This window comes from Scaptodrosophila lebanonensis, unplaced genomic scaffold, assembly GCF_003285725.1.
Source record: "Scaptodrosophila lebanonensis strain 11010-0011.00,11010-0021.00 unplaced genomic scaffold, SlebRS2 tig00000053-arrow-pilon, whole genome shotgun sequence".
NCBI lineage: Eukaryota > Metazoa > Arthropoda > Insecta > Diptera > Drosophilidae > Scaptodrosophila > Scaptodrosophila lebanonensis.
The window spans coordinates 11,647,887-11,661,942 of record NW_022060548.1 but is presented as its reverse complement, the minus strand read 5'-3'; the positions used below and the strand labels follow the sequence as shown (position 1 = coordinate 11,661,942).

Sequence of the window (14,056 nt, the reverse complement as noted above, 5' to 3'; positions counted from 1 at the left end):
TGCGCGTGCGTGTTTCTAAAAGTTAATTTCGTGGCCGTGTCGTGTCGGGCCGAAAATAGCCGGCCCGTGCCCATCTCTAATACGTACTTATTTTTTTCTGCACAAACACACACACGCACGCACACGACATCACACACCTACTGTATGTGAGAATGCTTCACACGATACGAAACACACTCACACACAACACTCAAAACTCCCTAATTCCCTTCTCATGTTGCATTCTGAAACATCAAGACGTCTGTCCATTTGTCTGACCGACAGAGAGGGAGAGTGTAGAGCGAGAGTGTAGAGAGCGAATGGCGAGCCCGCCACAGCACACAGCTAAAGACGAATATGTACATACTATATATCCAGAACAGATAGTCGTAATACAGAAGAAGTGTGTTTGTCAGTCAGGGCTGGTTCTATTTTATTTATTTATTTATATTTTATTTTTGGATGGTTTTCGTTTTGTTCTTTTGCGTCGCAAAATCAAATTAATTTTCGCATCTCAGGCAGAGTTGTTGTTATGCGCTCTCTTTTCAGCTCGCACGCCACTCTTTGAGTGTAAGGTGTGCTGCCGAGTGAGTGGTTGTTATTGTTGTTTTTGTTGTGCCTGTGCTGTGCTCGTATTATGTTGCCTCTGTTGCCACCCCCGTCCCTCCCTCCTATAGTTGTCCGAACAAATTTCTGCGCTGCGCAATTTCTTCTTCCGCTTGAATGTGCACATTTGGGTTTTGTTGTTTTTTTTTTTTCTTGCATACCGTTTTTTTTCCTTTCGTTTCTGAAAATTCTTTGTGGACCGAAGCAAACCACGTTGGGTTGTTATTGTTATTGTTGGTGGTTTTAGTTTTGCAGCCGGCATCTAGATATGGAAATGTGTGTCCAAGACTTGGCACAAACAATTGGAAACAATTGTGCAAAATAAATTGTAAATACTCGTACGATTTCATTTGAATTGTGAGGCAACAGATGGCAAATGTGTATTGTATGGGTATATTTTTGATTTTTGGCACGCACTAGCTGCTAAATATGTATAATATAATGGCATGGCTAATGAATTTATTTGAAGCATAACAAAATGCAGGAAAAACAACAAAAGTAACAGCAATAATATAATAACAGTTTTGTGCGCTAATCTCTAAAAAATTGTTCATGCGCTTCAACTTGTATGGATTCCCTCTTTATTTGTGTGTACATGTACATACATACATATATGTATGTATGTATGTATGTACGAGTGTATTTTTGTATGTTTATTGCGCTGTTTTCTATGAAAAACTGACCTACTCTAAGCTATTTCCGATTGCCAGCCAGCTTTGTGGCTCTGGCCAATGTATAAAAACAAATTGTAAACTACAATATATACTCGGTACATTGTATGCTACAGATATGAATATGACAATGAGAGGTTATCAACGCAGAGACCTCTTGTAGGCTTGGGACGGTACCTATTTATAGTCGGAATGACAGCACTTTTTCCACAGCTGATTGCCAGTAGCGAGCATGGTTGTGAAATGTGAGGCGCCTCACAATCAATCAGTCAATCAATATCAATAAACATTTGAGGCAGTTTGTTGGTTCTATGGTTCCAAATCATAGCGATTGCTTAACCAACATAAACAATTAGATATGCTGGGAAAATCAATCGCAATAATTTCCCATGGATTTTTCAGATTTATTTCAACATTTCAGCAAATTGTGCTTCTAAACTTATTCTTTGAGCATACTGGCGGTTTTGTTAAATCAACAATAATATTATTATATAAATATGGAAAAATCGATCAAGTTGAAAAATATATTAATACGTGCTAAATGAATATTAAACGCTTCATTTTAATGAAAAATGTGACCAAATATTAAAATCTAAAAGTACTGAGTGAACTCTCAAAAAAGCGGGATAGAATTAATCAAAAAATTTAATAATACTTGTATTTAGTCGACTAGTTTTGTATTTACTATAAATATTTTGTTTAGACAAACTGAAACCTGTATTTTATAAATAGAAGGTATACACTAGATGATTAATTAAGCGCTCACACGATTAATTAGCATTGCAATGATTATTTTACTTAAAATGAATTAAATTTATGTTAAGTAACAAAAAATATAAATATTGGCATAAACTATAAGAATTGAATCTGAAAAATGTTGAATATACGGGAATTTCAGAACGAAAATGTGACTGATAGGTCGGGTAACATTTTGATGATTGATTAATTGAGTTTTGAATAAATAATATTAGAATAGATAGATAGATGCATACATATATGCTCGTCGTGACCCTATTTTGGGACCCTATTTTTGGGACTTTATAAACAATACACATTAACTAAACCCTCAAATTTGCATTCATTGATTTTCTAATTATAGAAGCCATTGTAATAGACGCTGTTCCTAGAGGGAAAATGTATTTTAAAATAGATCTTTATGCCTTTGTTTAGCAGTTTTTATAATAAAGAAAGCTATCTGAAAAAATAGACAACAATTTTGATGATCGCGGGTATTTAAGGGTATTTAAAGATTCGCAGCTATTCGAACTCAACAATCGCTTACCTAACTCCTTAAAGATCAATGATGATACATAATGCTAATCTGCGAATCAGGTTTGAGAAAACGCTTTCAATTCCACAGCAATTTGGTGAGTATTTTTAAAGATTTCGTACAGTTTTGTGAATCAGTTGGGAATGCGTGCTGAATTATTTATATCACAGTTATAGTTCTTCATGCATGAATGAACGAACCATTCATTATAGTGATCTTGAAATTGAACTTAAATGTTTACCGTTTACCTCTTCAACAGCATAAATACAAATTTGAATTGCAATCACTTTTTTAAGGCGCCACATTATTCATGCATAATAAAATCTCTACACGAAAATAGCAATTAAGAAACAAGTTTCTAAAAACTAATAACAAATCAAACACAAACCGAAAACGAAATGCCAGAAATTTCTGGCAAAAGCCAAACACTCCATCGTCATCAAACGAAGATGCAGATATGATGAATCCGAATAGTGCTGATAGACAAAGATACAGAAGCCAGAAGAACTACTAAGTATATGCATATACAAAATATATTATGAATCATGTGTCCACCACAACTTTTCAGTTTGATAACCAATTAAGAGTTGTATAAATAAATGAAATGCAAATAAGAGCGCTAAAGATTTAAATTAATGTGCACATATGTATACTCTCAACACCTGCAGTTCCAGATCATTTGGGGTTGCTTTATGAATTCGATTTAATTATGAATCTTAAAAATATGAAAACATGTGCGTGTCGATCCCATCAAAACAACCTCCCAAAATATATTAATAAAGGGGGGAAAATGCCGTTTTATTTGCGTCACAGCCACTAAGAAACAGAGCCACACAGTTATAAATCAAACAAATTTTGCTATTTTTTCTTTTATTCCTCTTTTCTAAATTCGAGAACACTTTTGTGACTCGAATGGCTGTTATTGTGGCTTTCAAAAAATGCTGTGCGGCAACTAAAGGCAAAACAAAAATTAAGAAACAAATAAAATCAGAGAGCACAACTTTTGCCGGTTTTTATTATTTCTGTTTTCTGCTAAACTGAATGCAAATAAAATACAAACTTTAAAAAGAAAAAAAAAAAACATTTTATCACATGTGGCGCTATAATTATATACGCGAGTACATGTATATATTCATTTGGAACTTTTATATTCCCTAGACAACACGAGTATCTTTTATTATACATGGGTACAGAATTTTGTTAATACGGTTTAAAATTCCTGAACTACATTAACTACACTATCCACAGCAAGTTTGTTCACAGTCGAGCTCAACGTTCTCTTGTTTGTAATCTGTTAAATTAATTGTTTATAGCGCCCCATTTAGACCAGAAAATATGGGGCTTGACTAGTTTTGTGTGTATTTTATTTGAAGCTAATTAAGGTTTTTATTATTTAAGCATTGCCTATAACTTACGCATCAATTCATGTTAGATATGAGAAACAAATCGGGCCTAGATCCGCATAAATTAGTTAAATTGATTTGGAGAAAAACTGAAACTTTCATAAATAGAAAGATTGTATTGAATATTATTCCAAGTAGTACCTATGGGTGGGGCAAAATTCCTACCAGAACAGCTTTACTTATTCACAATAGTTCGGATAAACTTTTCAGTTTTGAATAACTCTTCAGGCAGTGGCTGCACTTTTCAGGATCAGCAGAAAATTGTTCAAAAACGACACAGTTTTGGATAACATTTCAAGCATTTCGAAATGAAAATGCAAATATTTTGCAGTCTTTTGTAAATTTACAGCACATTTGTGTTTGATTTCTATTTGAATTTGAATGTTTATTGAAAATTCATTTAAACAGAAATTTCCCCTCATTGTTTGATTAATTTAAATTGATTCCTTTTCAAAGTTCACTGACGATCTTTTATTAACATTTATATACATTTTAGTTGTTTCAGAGTTATTTAATTTTCTGATCACAAACCTTTAAGTTTAATGGCACTTTTTAGACGAACTTCTTCGTTGCTCCTATCACGCACATCTGACGGCTTTAATTTAATATTTGTTGTTTATTAACAAACACACATTGCTAGCACTGCTCATCCATATTCATGTGTGTTTGCTTGAAAATGTGTTTTTTAAAAAATATTTTTTATGGTTATTGTTGGTTGTTGAGTATTTGGAACCGCTTTAGAAAATCCAGTTTTATATTGTTGTTATTTTTCACAATAATTGGTTTTTTTTGTTTCGTTGTTTGAAAAATGTCTAACAAATATTGTTGATAATTATATAGAGGCGGCATATAATTAATAATAATTGAGCACGCGCTCAGACCAATTGGCAGCTAATCTTTACGCTTGAAATTGCGAAAGGCATTTAAATGCGAACACTTTTTGTTTTTTGTTGTTTTTTATTTATTTATTTTTCAATGAGAATTGACCAAAAATCAATCTTGCACTTGACATTTATGTAATTAAATTTTTATTAACGCACATCACATCGTAGCACGCTTGGCGAGAAAATACGTCTAACACGACCGGCAGTTGAAATTGAACTAAAAGGCGGCACCGCTGACGACGACGACGTAGCCGCCATGTGGCCTGCCCATATAAATTCGTACACATTATGTACCTATGCATGTGACTGTGTGTGTGTGTGTGTGTGTTTGTGCATTTGTGTGCGCAAAACCGGCAACAACAAACTTCGACAAGCATATGAAATGTTTATGTATTGGAACTCTTTTACTATACGTATGTTTGTATGTATATGGGCTGGTAGGTACGAGTATGCATACATACGTAACTAAATGTGTAACAGAGGCAGAAAAAGGTGAGCACAACAAAAAATTAAGCGAGAGGTAGAAAGGCAAGATAAGTGATAACAGACGATAGCAAGCGCTGTTAAATGGCGCTGTTAAATTGTATGCTCGCTGTTTTGAAACAACATTAAACTACATTTGAATCAATTTTTTATGGATTTTTTCGGTTAGTTGAATAAACTTTTATTTGCGAGTGCTTCTAAACTGAGCAGCCTTGACTGCCAATTGACAGCGTACTGTTAAATTTTATAGCTATTTCGGCTATTCTTGCTACCATAGGTTAGTTTTCCAGCGAATTTAATGTTCTGCGCATGAAAGAGAAAGCGGCAGCGCATCGAGAGAGAGAGAGAGCATGAAAGTTGTTGTTGTTGTTTGCTTCACGCACTTTCGAGAAAGGGTGTGCACACATTTACACAACCACATCCATATGCGAGTGTGTATATGTACCCTGTAGTACTGAAATGGTCAGTTCTCGGTCACTAGAGGTCAGCTCGTGCTGACTCAACAGAGATTGCAGGTAGGATGGCTGCGATCGATGAGGCAGATACTGAACTAGGTTTCTCTTTCTATCGATAGATTGGAGAGAACGCGGCACTCATTTTTTACGTATTAAAAAAAGAGGTATCATTTGTCGAGGGGCTCGTTTCTACAAGTACATGGCACGAATGAGTTAGGGAAATTTCTATGTATCTATGTAGTGGCACCATTCAGACCTTTTTTGTTTAGTTGTTTTTGTTTACTTCATTACAACACAGCTACAAATACACGCACAAACGGAAAACAACCAGCGGCTGTTTGGGTTGTCTTTGGAAATTTACAAATTTCGGTTTTTCTATTCTATTGTTCTAATGTTTTATAATTTTTTCTTGCCCGGCTGGTCGCTGTTGTTGTTCCTATTACTAGTTTGTCGTTGTATGTGCAAGGCGGCACGTACGCAAAAACAAAAACATAAAGTCTAAACGCGCCCCTAAGCATTTGCTCTCTTATTTGCTCTATAAAGTCTCTCACCCATGCCCGGCTATAACACTCAATTTTTTGTTGTTGTTGTTGCGGTTACAACAGAACTGTCTCATTTCGTTCAAGTTTTTCCGTGCTTGTGTCTGTGTTGTCTGCCTGTTGGTGCTGGCGCCGACAGCGAAAACGCGTGATATACTTTTGTGTGGGTGTTAAGACACTCCCCCTACCCCCCTTCCATTAGTCGTTTTCGCTGTTGAGGCTCGTCGCAGCATCGTGACGTGAGTGTCTTTTATTGCTAAGTTCATAAATTTGGTGCAGGAAAATCAAAAGATTTTCGCGTGTGCGACAACTTATGTTGCGGTTTATTTTTTATATATACATACATACATACACGTAAATATGTGCATACATATACATCTGTAATTATACAGATATATATATATGTATATAGACTACAGCACAGTAAACTCTGGTTTGTTTGTTTTTAGTTGCAAAACGCAGTGTATGTTATTAACAACGTTGTTGTATGTTTATGTTCTAAAGATCGTGTGTGTTCCAGTTTAAACATTTCACAATTCACAATTAGTGTCTAACTTCTTTGTTTATAAGACTTTCGACAGCATATTGATAATGCAAGTACTACCTTTTAAGAACATGACGCAAATTCTAGACATGACACAGGTTCAAGAGAATGCGTATTTACTGCAAAATAAACTCCTCCTTTTCGAATTTATTCAGAAAACAGCTCATTAGAATAAGTCTCCCTTGGTTCAAGCTTGGCGGACGGATAATGAACACTCTTTGCACAAAACAATTACAAATTTGTGCGCATTTCTTTGAAAAAATGTAATAATAGATCTAAAAACAAGGGATAACCTTCTAAAAAACTACCATATTCCATGCATGTAAATTGATTCTGTTGGTGAAAATGACTTGACTAAAAAAATGAAGTTGGCTATCACAAATGCTAAACGTGATATTAAGTAATATATTAAAAAAATAGTGTAAAACACTTTCTTAAAAACAACATTTTAAAGTATTATAGTGCTTGTTTATTTCTTCTTTAAAAACGACTGCTCATTTTAAACTTTATTATCGTGTTTCGCTTTTTCTTAGCGGTTGTTTTACTGTGTCCGCGTATTTACACTTTTCTCTAGTGTTGATGCACACCCACATAGAGAGCGATGCTGACGTTGACGCCGACGCCGACGAGACAGTGCGTCTGACAATCGCCTTCGAAATCAATGTCATTATTTGCCGTTATTTGTGGGGGCCTGCACATAATGACTTACTTGTTTGTCAATTTTTAAACAGTTTGTGTAAACAAGATGACGTGACACTTTAAAGTGCTTATGTGCTTGTGCAAACATGAGTGCATTAAAGTACATACATATGTACATAAGTATAAGTAGTACATATGTATATACTTATATGACAATAACCATCAAATTACACATTTAAAAGAAACGCATTTTGGCAAACAATCCAAATTCAAAATTCTGTTAATATCAACATTTGAACTATTTACACACTCTCTCTCCCTCTCTCTCTTTAAATACATACATAGATTTTATTACACGATAACTTATGTACATTCTCATATAACCGAAGCGCACTAATTTTGTAAACTGATCGAATGTTGTTAAGCAAAAAATATGCATTTACTTGTGCATTCAAATGGCCGGCCGGCCGGCCGGTCGTCACACATGATTCAGCTTGGCACAAAAAACAGGCGAGCAAAAACGAAGAATAAAACGCATTACGTCATCGCTGTTGCAAACGCCAGACACTTGATACGACGCCTGACAGGCAACATAAACAACAACAACATAAACATCAAAACACCAAATTCAAAATAACAAAAATCGCCTTAAAATGGAATACCCGAAAAAGTAAAGTTCGAAAACTCAACAGACTGAGGGGCAAAACCTCAATGCGCGTGAAAGAGATCGAGTTAAAGAGAGTGACAATGGGGGGAGGAGGTGAGCAGAAGCGAAGCTTGTTTTGTATTGCAGCACACGCACCAGGTGGTTGTTTTATTTTGTTTTCTCTCTTCATGCATGACATTGAAAATGCAGCATAAATAACAACAACTGCAAACTGCGCTTGCAGTCTGTACACAAAACTTTCAAGGTCAAGCAAAGGGTATGTGTGTATACATTTATAAAATGTAGACAACAGCAACAACAAGGACAAGAATGATGGCGACGACAACGCCGGACGCAACAGTTAGTTTGCAGTTACAGCATAACAAGAACAACAACCATACAGAGCATTCACTCTCCCTCCCTCTCTTTAAAACTATGTACCTTAAGCGAGCTGTTAACTTTTCTTGTGCTTGTGTGCGTGGGTGTTATGTTCTGCTCTAGTTTTAATGTGTTAATGTTAATGTGTTTAGTTTAAATATGTATGTACATATGTATTCATGTATAATAACAACTACAGCAATAGTATAATATTAACAGTACAAGTTTTATTGTAAACAGTTTTATGGTTTCTACTTAATTCATCATAAATTATGATGACATATGCCATTTGTGTGTGTTGCTGCTGTTGTTGTTATTGTCTCACTCGACATGGTTTGTAATTATTATGAACAACAGCCGACATCGTCGCCATTGCATATTATACCGTTCTAGCAGTTGTTTTTATTTTGTTTTCGTGTGCTGTGCACATTTGCGACACAATTGGGCGCAACAATAATAGGAGAAACCCAAAGTCCAAATCTGTAAATAGGCTGCTATTTTTATGAATTATGTAAAAGAAAAGTGCAACCATTTACGCTGAAATAAATATCGTAAAATCAAAACTCACGCGATTTGTAATTAAATCATTAATTTTTAGATATATGTATTTATACTTTTTGTTCTACCCTACACCGGAAGTGGTTAAAAGTGCATGCATATTAAATTTAGGCAAAATTGCATCCGTCTTTAAAAGCTTAAGCTCCTGAGGATGTTAACTTCGTCTTTATATTCCATTTAGAGTTTGTTTGAATTACTAAACTGATCTGCAAACTGATCTCGAATGCAAACTCTAAGCCCCAATTTTTGCTTTCGTGACAATGGCGGTCCACCGGAATAACCTAACCCTGTCATAATTCTATCTCCTTTTTATACAATTCAATTCCTCATTGCTTGCAAATTGAAATGGTATTTGTATAGGAATCTCTTATTGCTTTGTAACTTTATTGAATTTATTTATTAACGAGAGCTAAATTCAAAAGATCAACAGCACTACTGTCTGCATTTAATGGATTTTGTTTTAGTGTGTAAGTAAGCGAAGACGCCATTTCTTTAAATTCGATATTTGCTCTTAAAATCTTAAACAAATGTTGACCAACCCCAAAATATAACACTGGAAGTAAAATGTGCAAATTCGCAAGCATTTCGTGCTAATTGGTGTTTAAGCCATGTGACCCCATTCCAATATTTTCGTTTGAGAATTGATATAAGAGAGTAAATTTGAGCTAAAATGTGACAACAATTAAACGAAACAGCTGCACAAATGCGATAAGTGCATGGAACAGCACTCTGTGAAATGCGCTGTGCTGTTTACTTTAAATTAATTCCACACTCTGCAAACGCAAACGCATTTACATACATATGTAAATGGCGTTACAAGATACACAGTACTTAACAGTGTATCGCTGCTCCTTAACAGCAGTACAAATGTAAAGTAGTCATCAAGCAGCGTTGTCAGTTTTACATTTTGTTTTATTTCATTTTATATTGTTTGTTTGTTTGTTTGTTTTACTTTTGCGTTATTTGCTGTTGTCAGTGATTTTTTTGTTTGTGTTTTTCAAAGTCAAGGTTAATTTGCGCAGCATATTATGCGTGTTTATACACATACATATCTATGTACATATGTATCGCATATCTGACTGTTTGCTGCGTTTATTTGTTTGCGTTTGTAATTTAGATACATATTTTGTTGTTGTTTGCGGCAATGTTCTGTCAGTTGAAAAACTGACAACACTTTAATTAGAAACTTACACAAAACGTTTAAGTTGTTTTGTAAACATTTACGCAAAGGCTAATTAATGTAAATATAATATAAATATAAATAAATATACTGGTACTTGCTGTAGTTTGGGACTAAGTGGTAGTAAGAAGGAAAAGAAACTTTATACTTACTCTGCACAGCTAACTGTTGTTGATGCGCCGCAACACGCTGCAAATAAAAAAGAAAACCTATCTTTAGTAATATTTTAAATAAATATATTTAAAAGTGAGCGCGCAGAGCTGTTGAGAGCAAGTCAATTGCGCATGAGCGTTTAGCTTGTACACAAACCCCCAACCAAACTGCTTAACAGCGCGCTGTTATCTAATAGATTACTTTACACCTACATACATACATACATACATACATACATACATACATATGTACATATGTTATTTCTGTATGTACGCTGCTTACATTATTTTGGAGCATCAGGTTGCGCAGGCCGCTGTTTTGCAAGGCCTGTACATCGAGCGAGTGGCTGCGACCCCGCGGCGTTTTAACAGTGGGCGATGTGGGCGGTGGCCCCGACGATGACGCATTGTGCGAATGGGTGTGACGATAAATCCAGCGTTTGACAGCCGACATTTCGCACTATTTACTTATTTTAAAATGCACAGCAGCTTGTATTTAAATTATATATCGATTAGGCAAATGCACGTTACATGTTGCTAACAGTCTGTGCATTAACAGAGACACAGTTAACAGCGGTGGCAGTAGCGTAAATACGCTACCAGACGCTAGGTGGCGCACTTCACTCGCAAATGCTCAACAATAGCTTTTTGTTTGATCTTTTTGGAATAAATTGTGCTATATATATATAATTTGTGATATATAGAATACTACAGAGTACTTTGTGGGTTTCTTCTTTAATGGTAGCTCAAATTTGCACAGCTGTTTTAATGTAAAAAGACAAGCAAAATGTTTAAAATACTTTCATTGTCATTGTTTGGCGTTTTTTGTTCTTTTTTCGGAATTCTTGTTACTCTTTTATTTGTTTATATTTAATCACAGTTGTCTTAAATGGCACCTTTAGCGCCCGCCTGCCCAATTATTGCGAATTATGCAGATGTATGCCATGAAATTTATGTATATTTTTTAATTGCGCGCCTCTGCCTTTCTTTCCTTTTGTTTCTCATTTCTTAAGATGTTTTTTATGAGGAAGATAGTCGTCTGTCGGCGACTCGAATTGTAAATGAAATAATTGTTGACATTGTCTGAAGGCAACGGCAACGACAACACCAAAGAGGTAAATATATAGTACAATTGCTGACCATGACTGAATGAATGTCAGGCGGCAGTGGAGAGAGAAGGGGGCGAAGAAGATGATTTCTCCTTGTGTCACATTCTTCTCCACTTTTCTGATTCTCAAGTGGAGCAAAAAATTAAATAAAATATAGACGCACATACTCACAAGTGCGCAAAACGCTTGCCGGGTCACACACACACACACACATGGCTACACAAATTAATCCTTGACCCCAGTGGCTTTAATTGAAGAAAAAATAAATAAATAACAAAAATTGAGAGCAGTCGAACACACGCAGTCGGAAAACGTCACCAACGGCCGGCAGTTTATTGACTTGTTGCCTCTGTGGGGCCTCTCCGACTACGAAACACGCTACACCCAATTGGAGTCGATAGCTCAGATGCTTGGGACACTCCAGTTTGTTGCGGAAGAAAGTGGCTTTTCATATACCGTTGCAATAGAATAAAGTTTACCAAGAACGTATGTTATAGTCGAGCAAGTCCGACCGTCAAATACCCTGTACTCAAAAAAACAGAATCATCCCCCACTGTGTTATTAACGGATCCGTTGATGCTGTTCTGGGGCATGTAATTACTAAATCTATGTAGGGAAATCTATCTGAAGGGAATTGACAAAACTCTGTAACGGAAGAAGCAAGGGTAGGGGTGTAGAACTATCAATGGCACTATCGACACTATGGTTGGGTTCTATCGATCTGTCATCGATGGTAGTCCCCGCCTTTTAAATGCTACATGGCTGCTTAGAAGTAATGTTCAACATTGTTTAAATTTTCATACCAAACTCTAGGCCTGATCGTATATTCAGAGATGTTTTAAAAGGTCAAGAACTTTTCTTATTATCAAAACTATTACTATATATCCAGCTGGTTTAATGGAAATCATCCAAAACTAGCAATATCGGAGGATTCTTACACCTCTTAGATAACATTAACGAACCAATAGCTTTACATTTCCATGTAAATATTATTATATTATATAACTATTATTATTATTACAAGTATATTATTTAGAAACGAAGTGTTTCTCCTGACGCTTCTTCAACTTCTGTTACCAAGAAGTTCCTTTTTTTAAACAATAACTATGCTATGCAAAGGAACAATATTCGAAGAATTTCATTTGTTCATACGATTTTACACGAATTAACGGAAAACTTCTGAATTGATATTTCGAAAAGCTTTGAAATAAACTTGTGAATCAAATTCAGCTTTCTGCAACAATTTTTTGCTTTTAACCAATTGTTCCAATATCAGCTGAATATATATATATAATATCTATTTTATTATAAACACGATTTACAAAATGGTTAGTAGAGCCCATTTGTCCACTTGGTTGGCTCTAGCTCAGGTTGTTTTAGAAGCTATCAGCGTTCAGATAGTCAAACGTTTTAAATCGAACACGCCCTATTCGTGTAGAGTATGAAATCAGTTCAACGCTTTGGTGGAAATATGACAAAGTTGCCTGGGTGGGGCGAGCGAACAGTTTGAACGGACGGCGCTGATTGCTTTGGCGTGGCGCATAATTGAAATTGACAAAAAGTGATTGAAAGGTAAAAAAGATGGTGAGAGGTGCGGGGGACGACAACGATGGACGCACGGCACAACCGATTGAATGGCAACTAATAAAAGCTGCAGCCCAAGCGCACTATAGAGGCCAGAGTTCGTTAATGGAATCAAGTGCAAGGACAACAAGTGCAACGAATGTGAAGAGATGGGCAAGTTCTCCACTACTGCTTGACGAGAGAGAAAAATCGATTGATCACGATATTCAAAAGAGGCCTCACATTTTTAGTCTGTCTGTATGAATGCGCAAATCTTGGAAAGTCTAAGAATTAAAGTTAACAAAGTGTGCACATAGCCCCATTTAAGTTCAATAGTTGTCGAGTTATAGCCTTTTTTTCACATGTCAAGTAGTTGCCTTTCCAGTAATATTTACTAAGCAAACAAAAAATGGAGCATACGTTCGTTTTAATAAAGCCCGCTGGCGTCAAACTAGGCCTAACTGGAGCCATCGTAGGATATTTCGATGAGAACAGCTGTAAATTGGTGGGCTTGAAAGTCATACGCCCCCCCAAGATTGTGTTCCAGAAGCATTATGAGAAGATAGCTCACGAAAGTTACTATGAAGAACTATTGCAATACATGCTCTCCGGACAAGTAGTTCCCATGATATTTAAGGGCATTAATGCCATTGAATGGGGACGCAGGCTTGTGAAGTCAATGGGCAAGGATGCCATGGGGCGCAGTCTTATTCATGTCGCTGAAGACGATAGACAAGCAACCGAAGACATTACCCTTTGGTTTGAGGACGCGCCACTGTTGGCCTAAAACTACAATTTTTGTTAAACATTTCATTGTTTTTGGGCGAATGTTTCAATAAAGTTTTTATGGCAGCAAATCAAGGACATTAATAATAGCGGTTTTTAATTTTTATTCAGTTGTTTGTTTAGACATAGATAGAAGCCTTTTTCATACAATTATCAACATATTTAAGCCCCAAAAAGGGGTAAATTGAGGGAAAAAATATAAAGAGCAGTC

At 35.8% G+C, this 14,056-nt stretch overlaps 1 protein-coding gene across 3 annotated transcripts in view; it reads right to left on the bottom strand.

Annotated features, from left to right (window-relative positions):
- The window catches only part of LOC115623389 (5'-AMP-activated protein kinase subunit gamma-1), a 72,345-nt gene that overhangs the window by 38,059 nt on the left and 20,230 nt on the right, over positions 1–14,056 (bottom strand). The window contains exons 1-2 of one of the 3 annotated variants that reach the window (XM_030517694.1): positions 10,671–10,856; positions 10,388–10,424 (exon numbers count right to left, since the gene is read on the bottom strand). In XM_030517694.1, the coding sequence (XP_030373554.1) occupies positions 10,388–10,424; positions 10,671–10,841 (208 nt within the window). In that variant the 5' untranslated portion in view covers positions 10,842–10,856. Of the gene's footprint in view, positions 1–4,460; positions 4,912–10,387; positions 10,425–10,670; positions 10,857–14,056 lie in introns of those variants that run through there. The other 2 variants (XM_030517691.1, XM_030517692.1) reach the window with 2 other exon arrangements.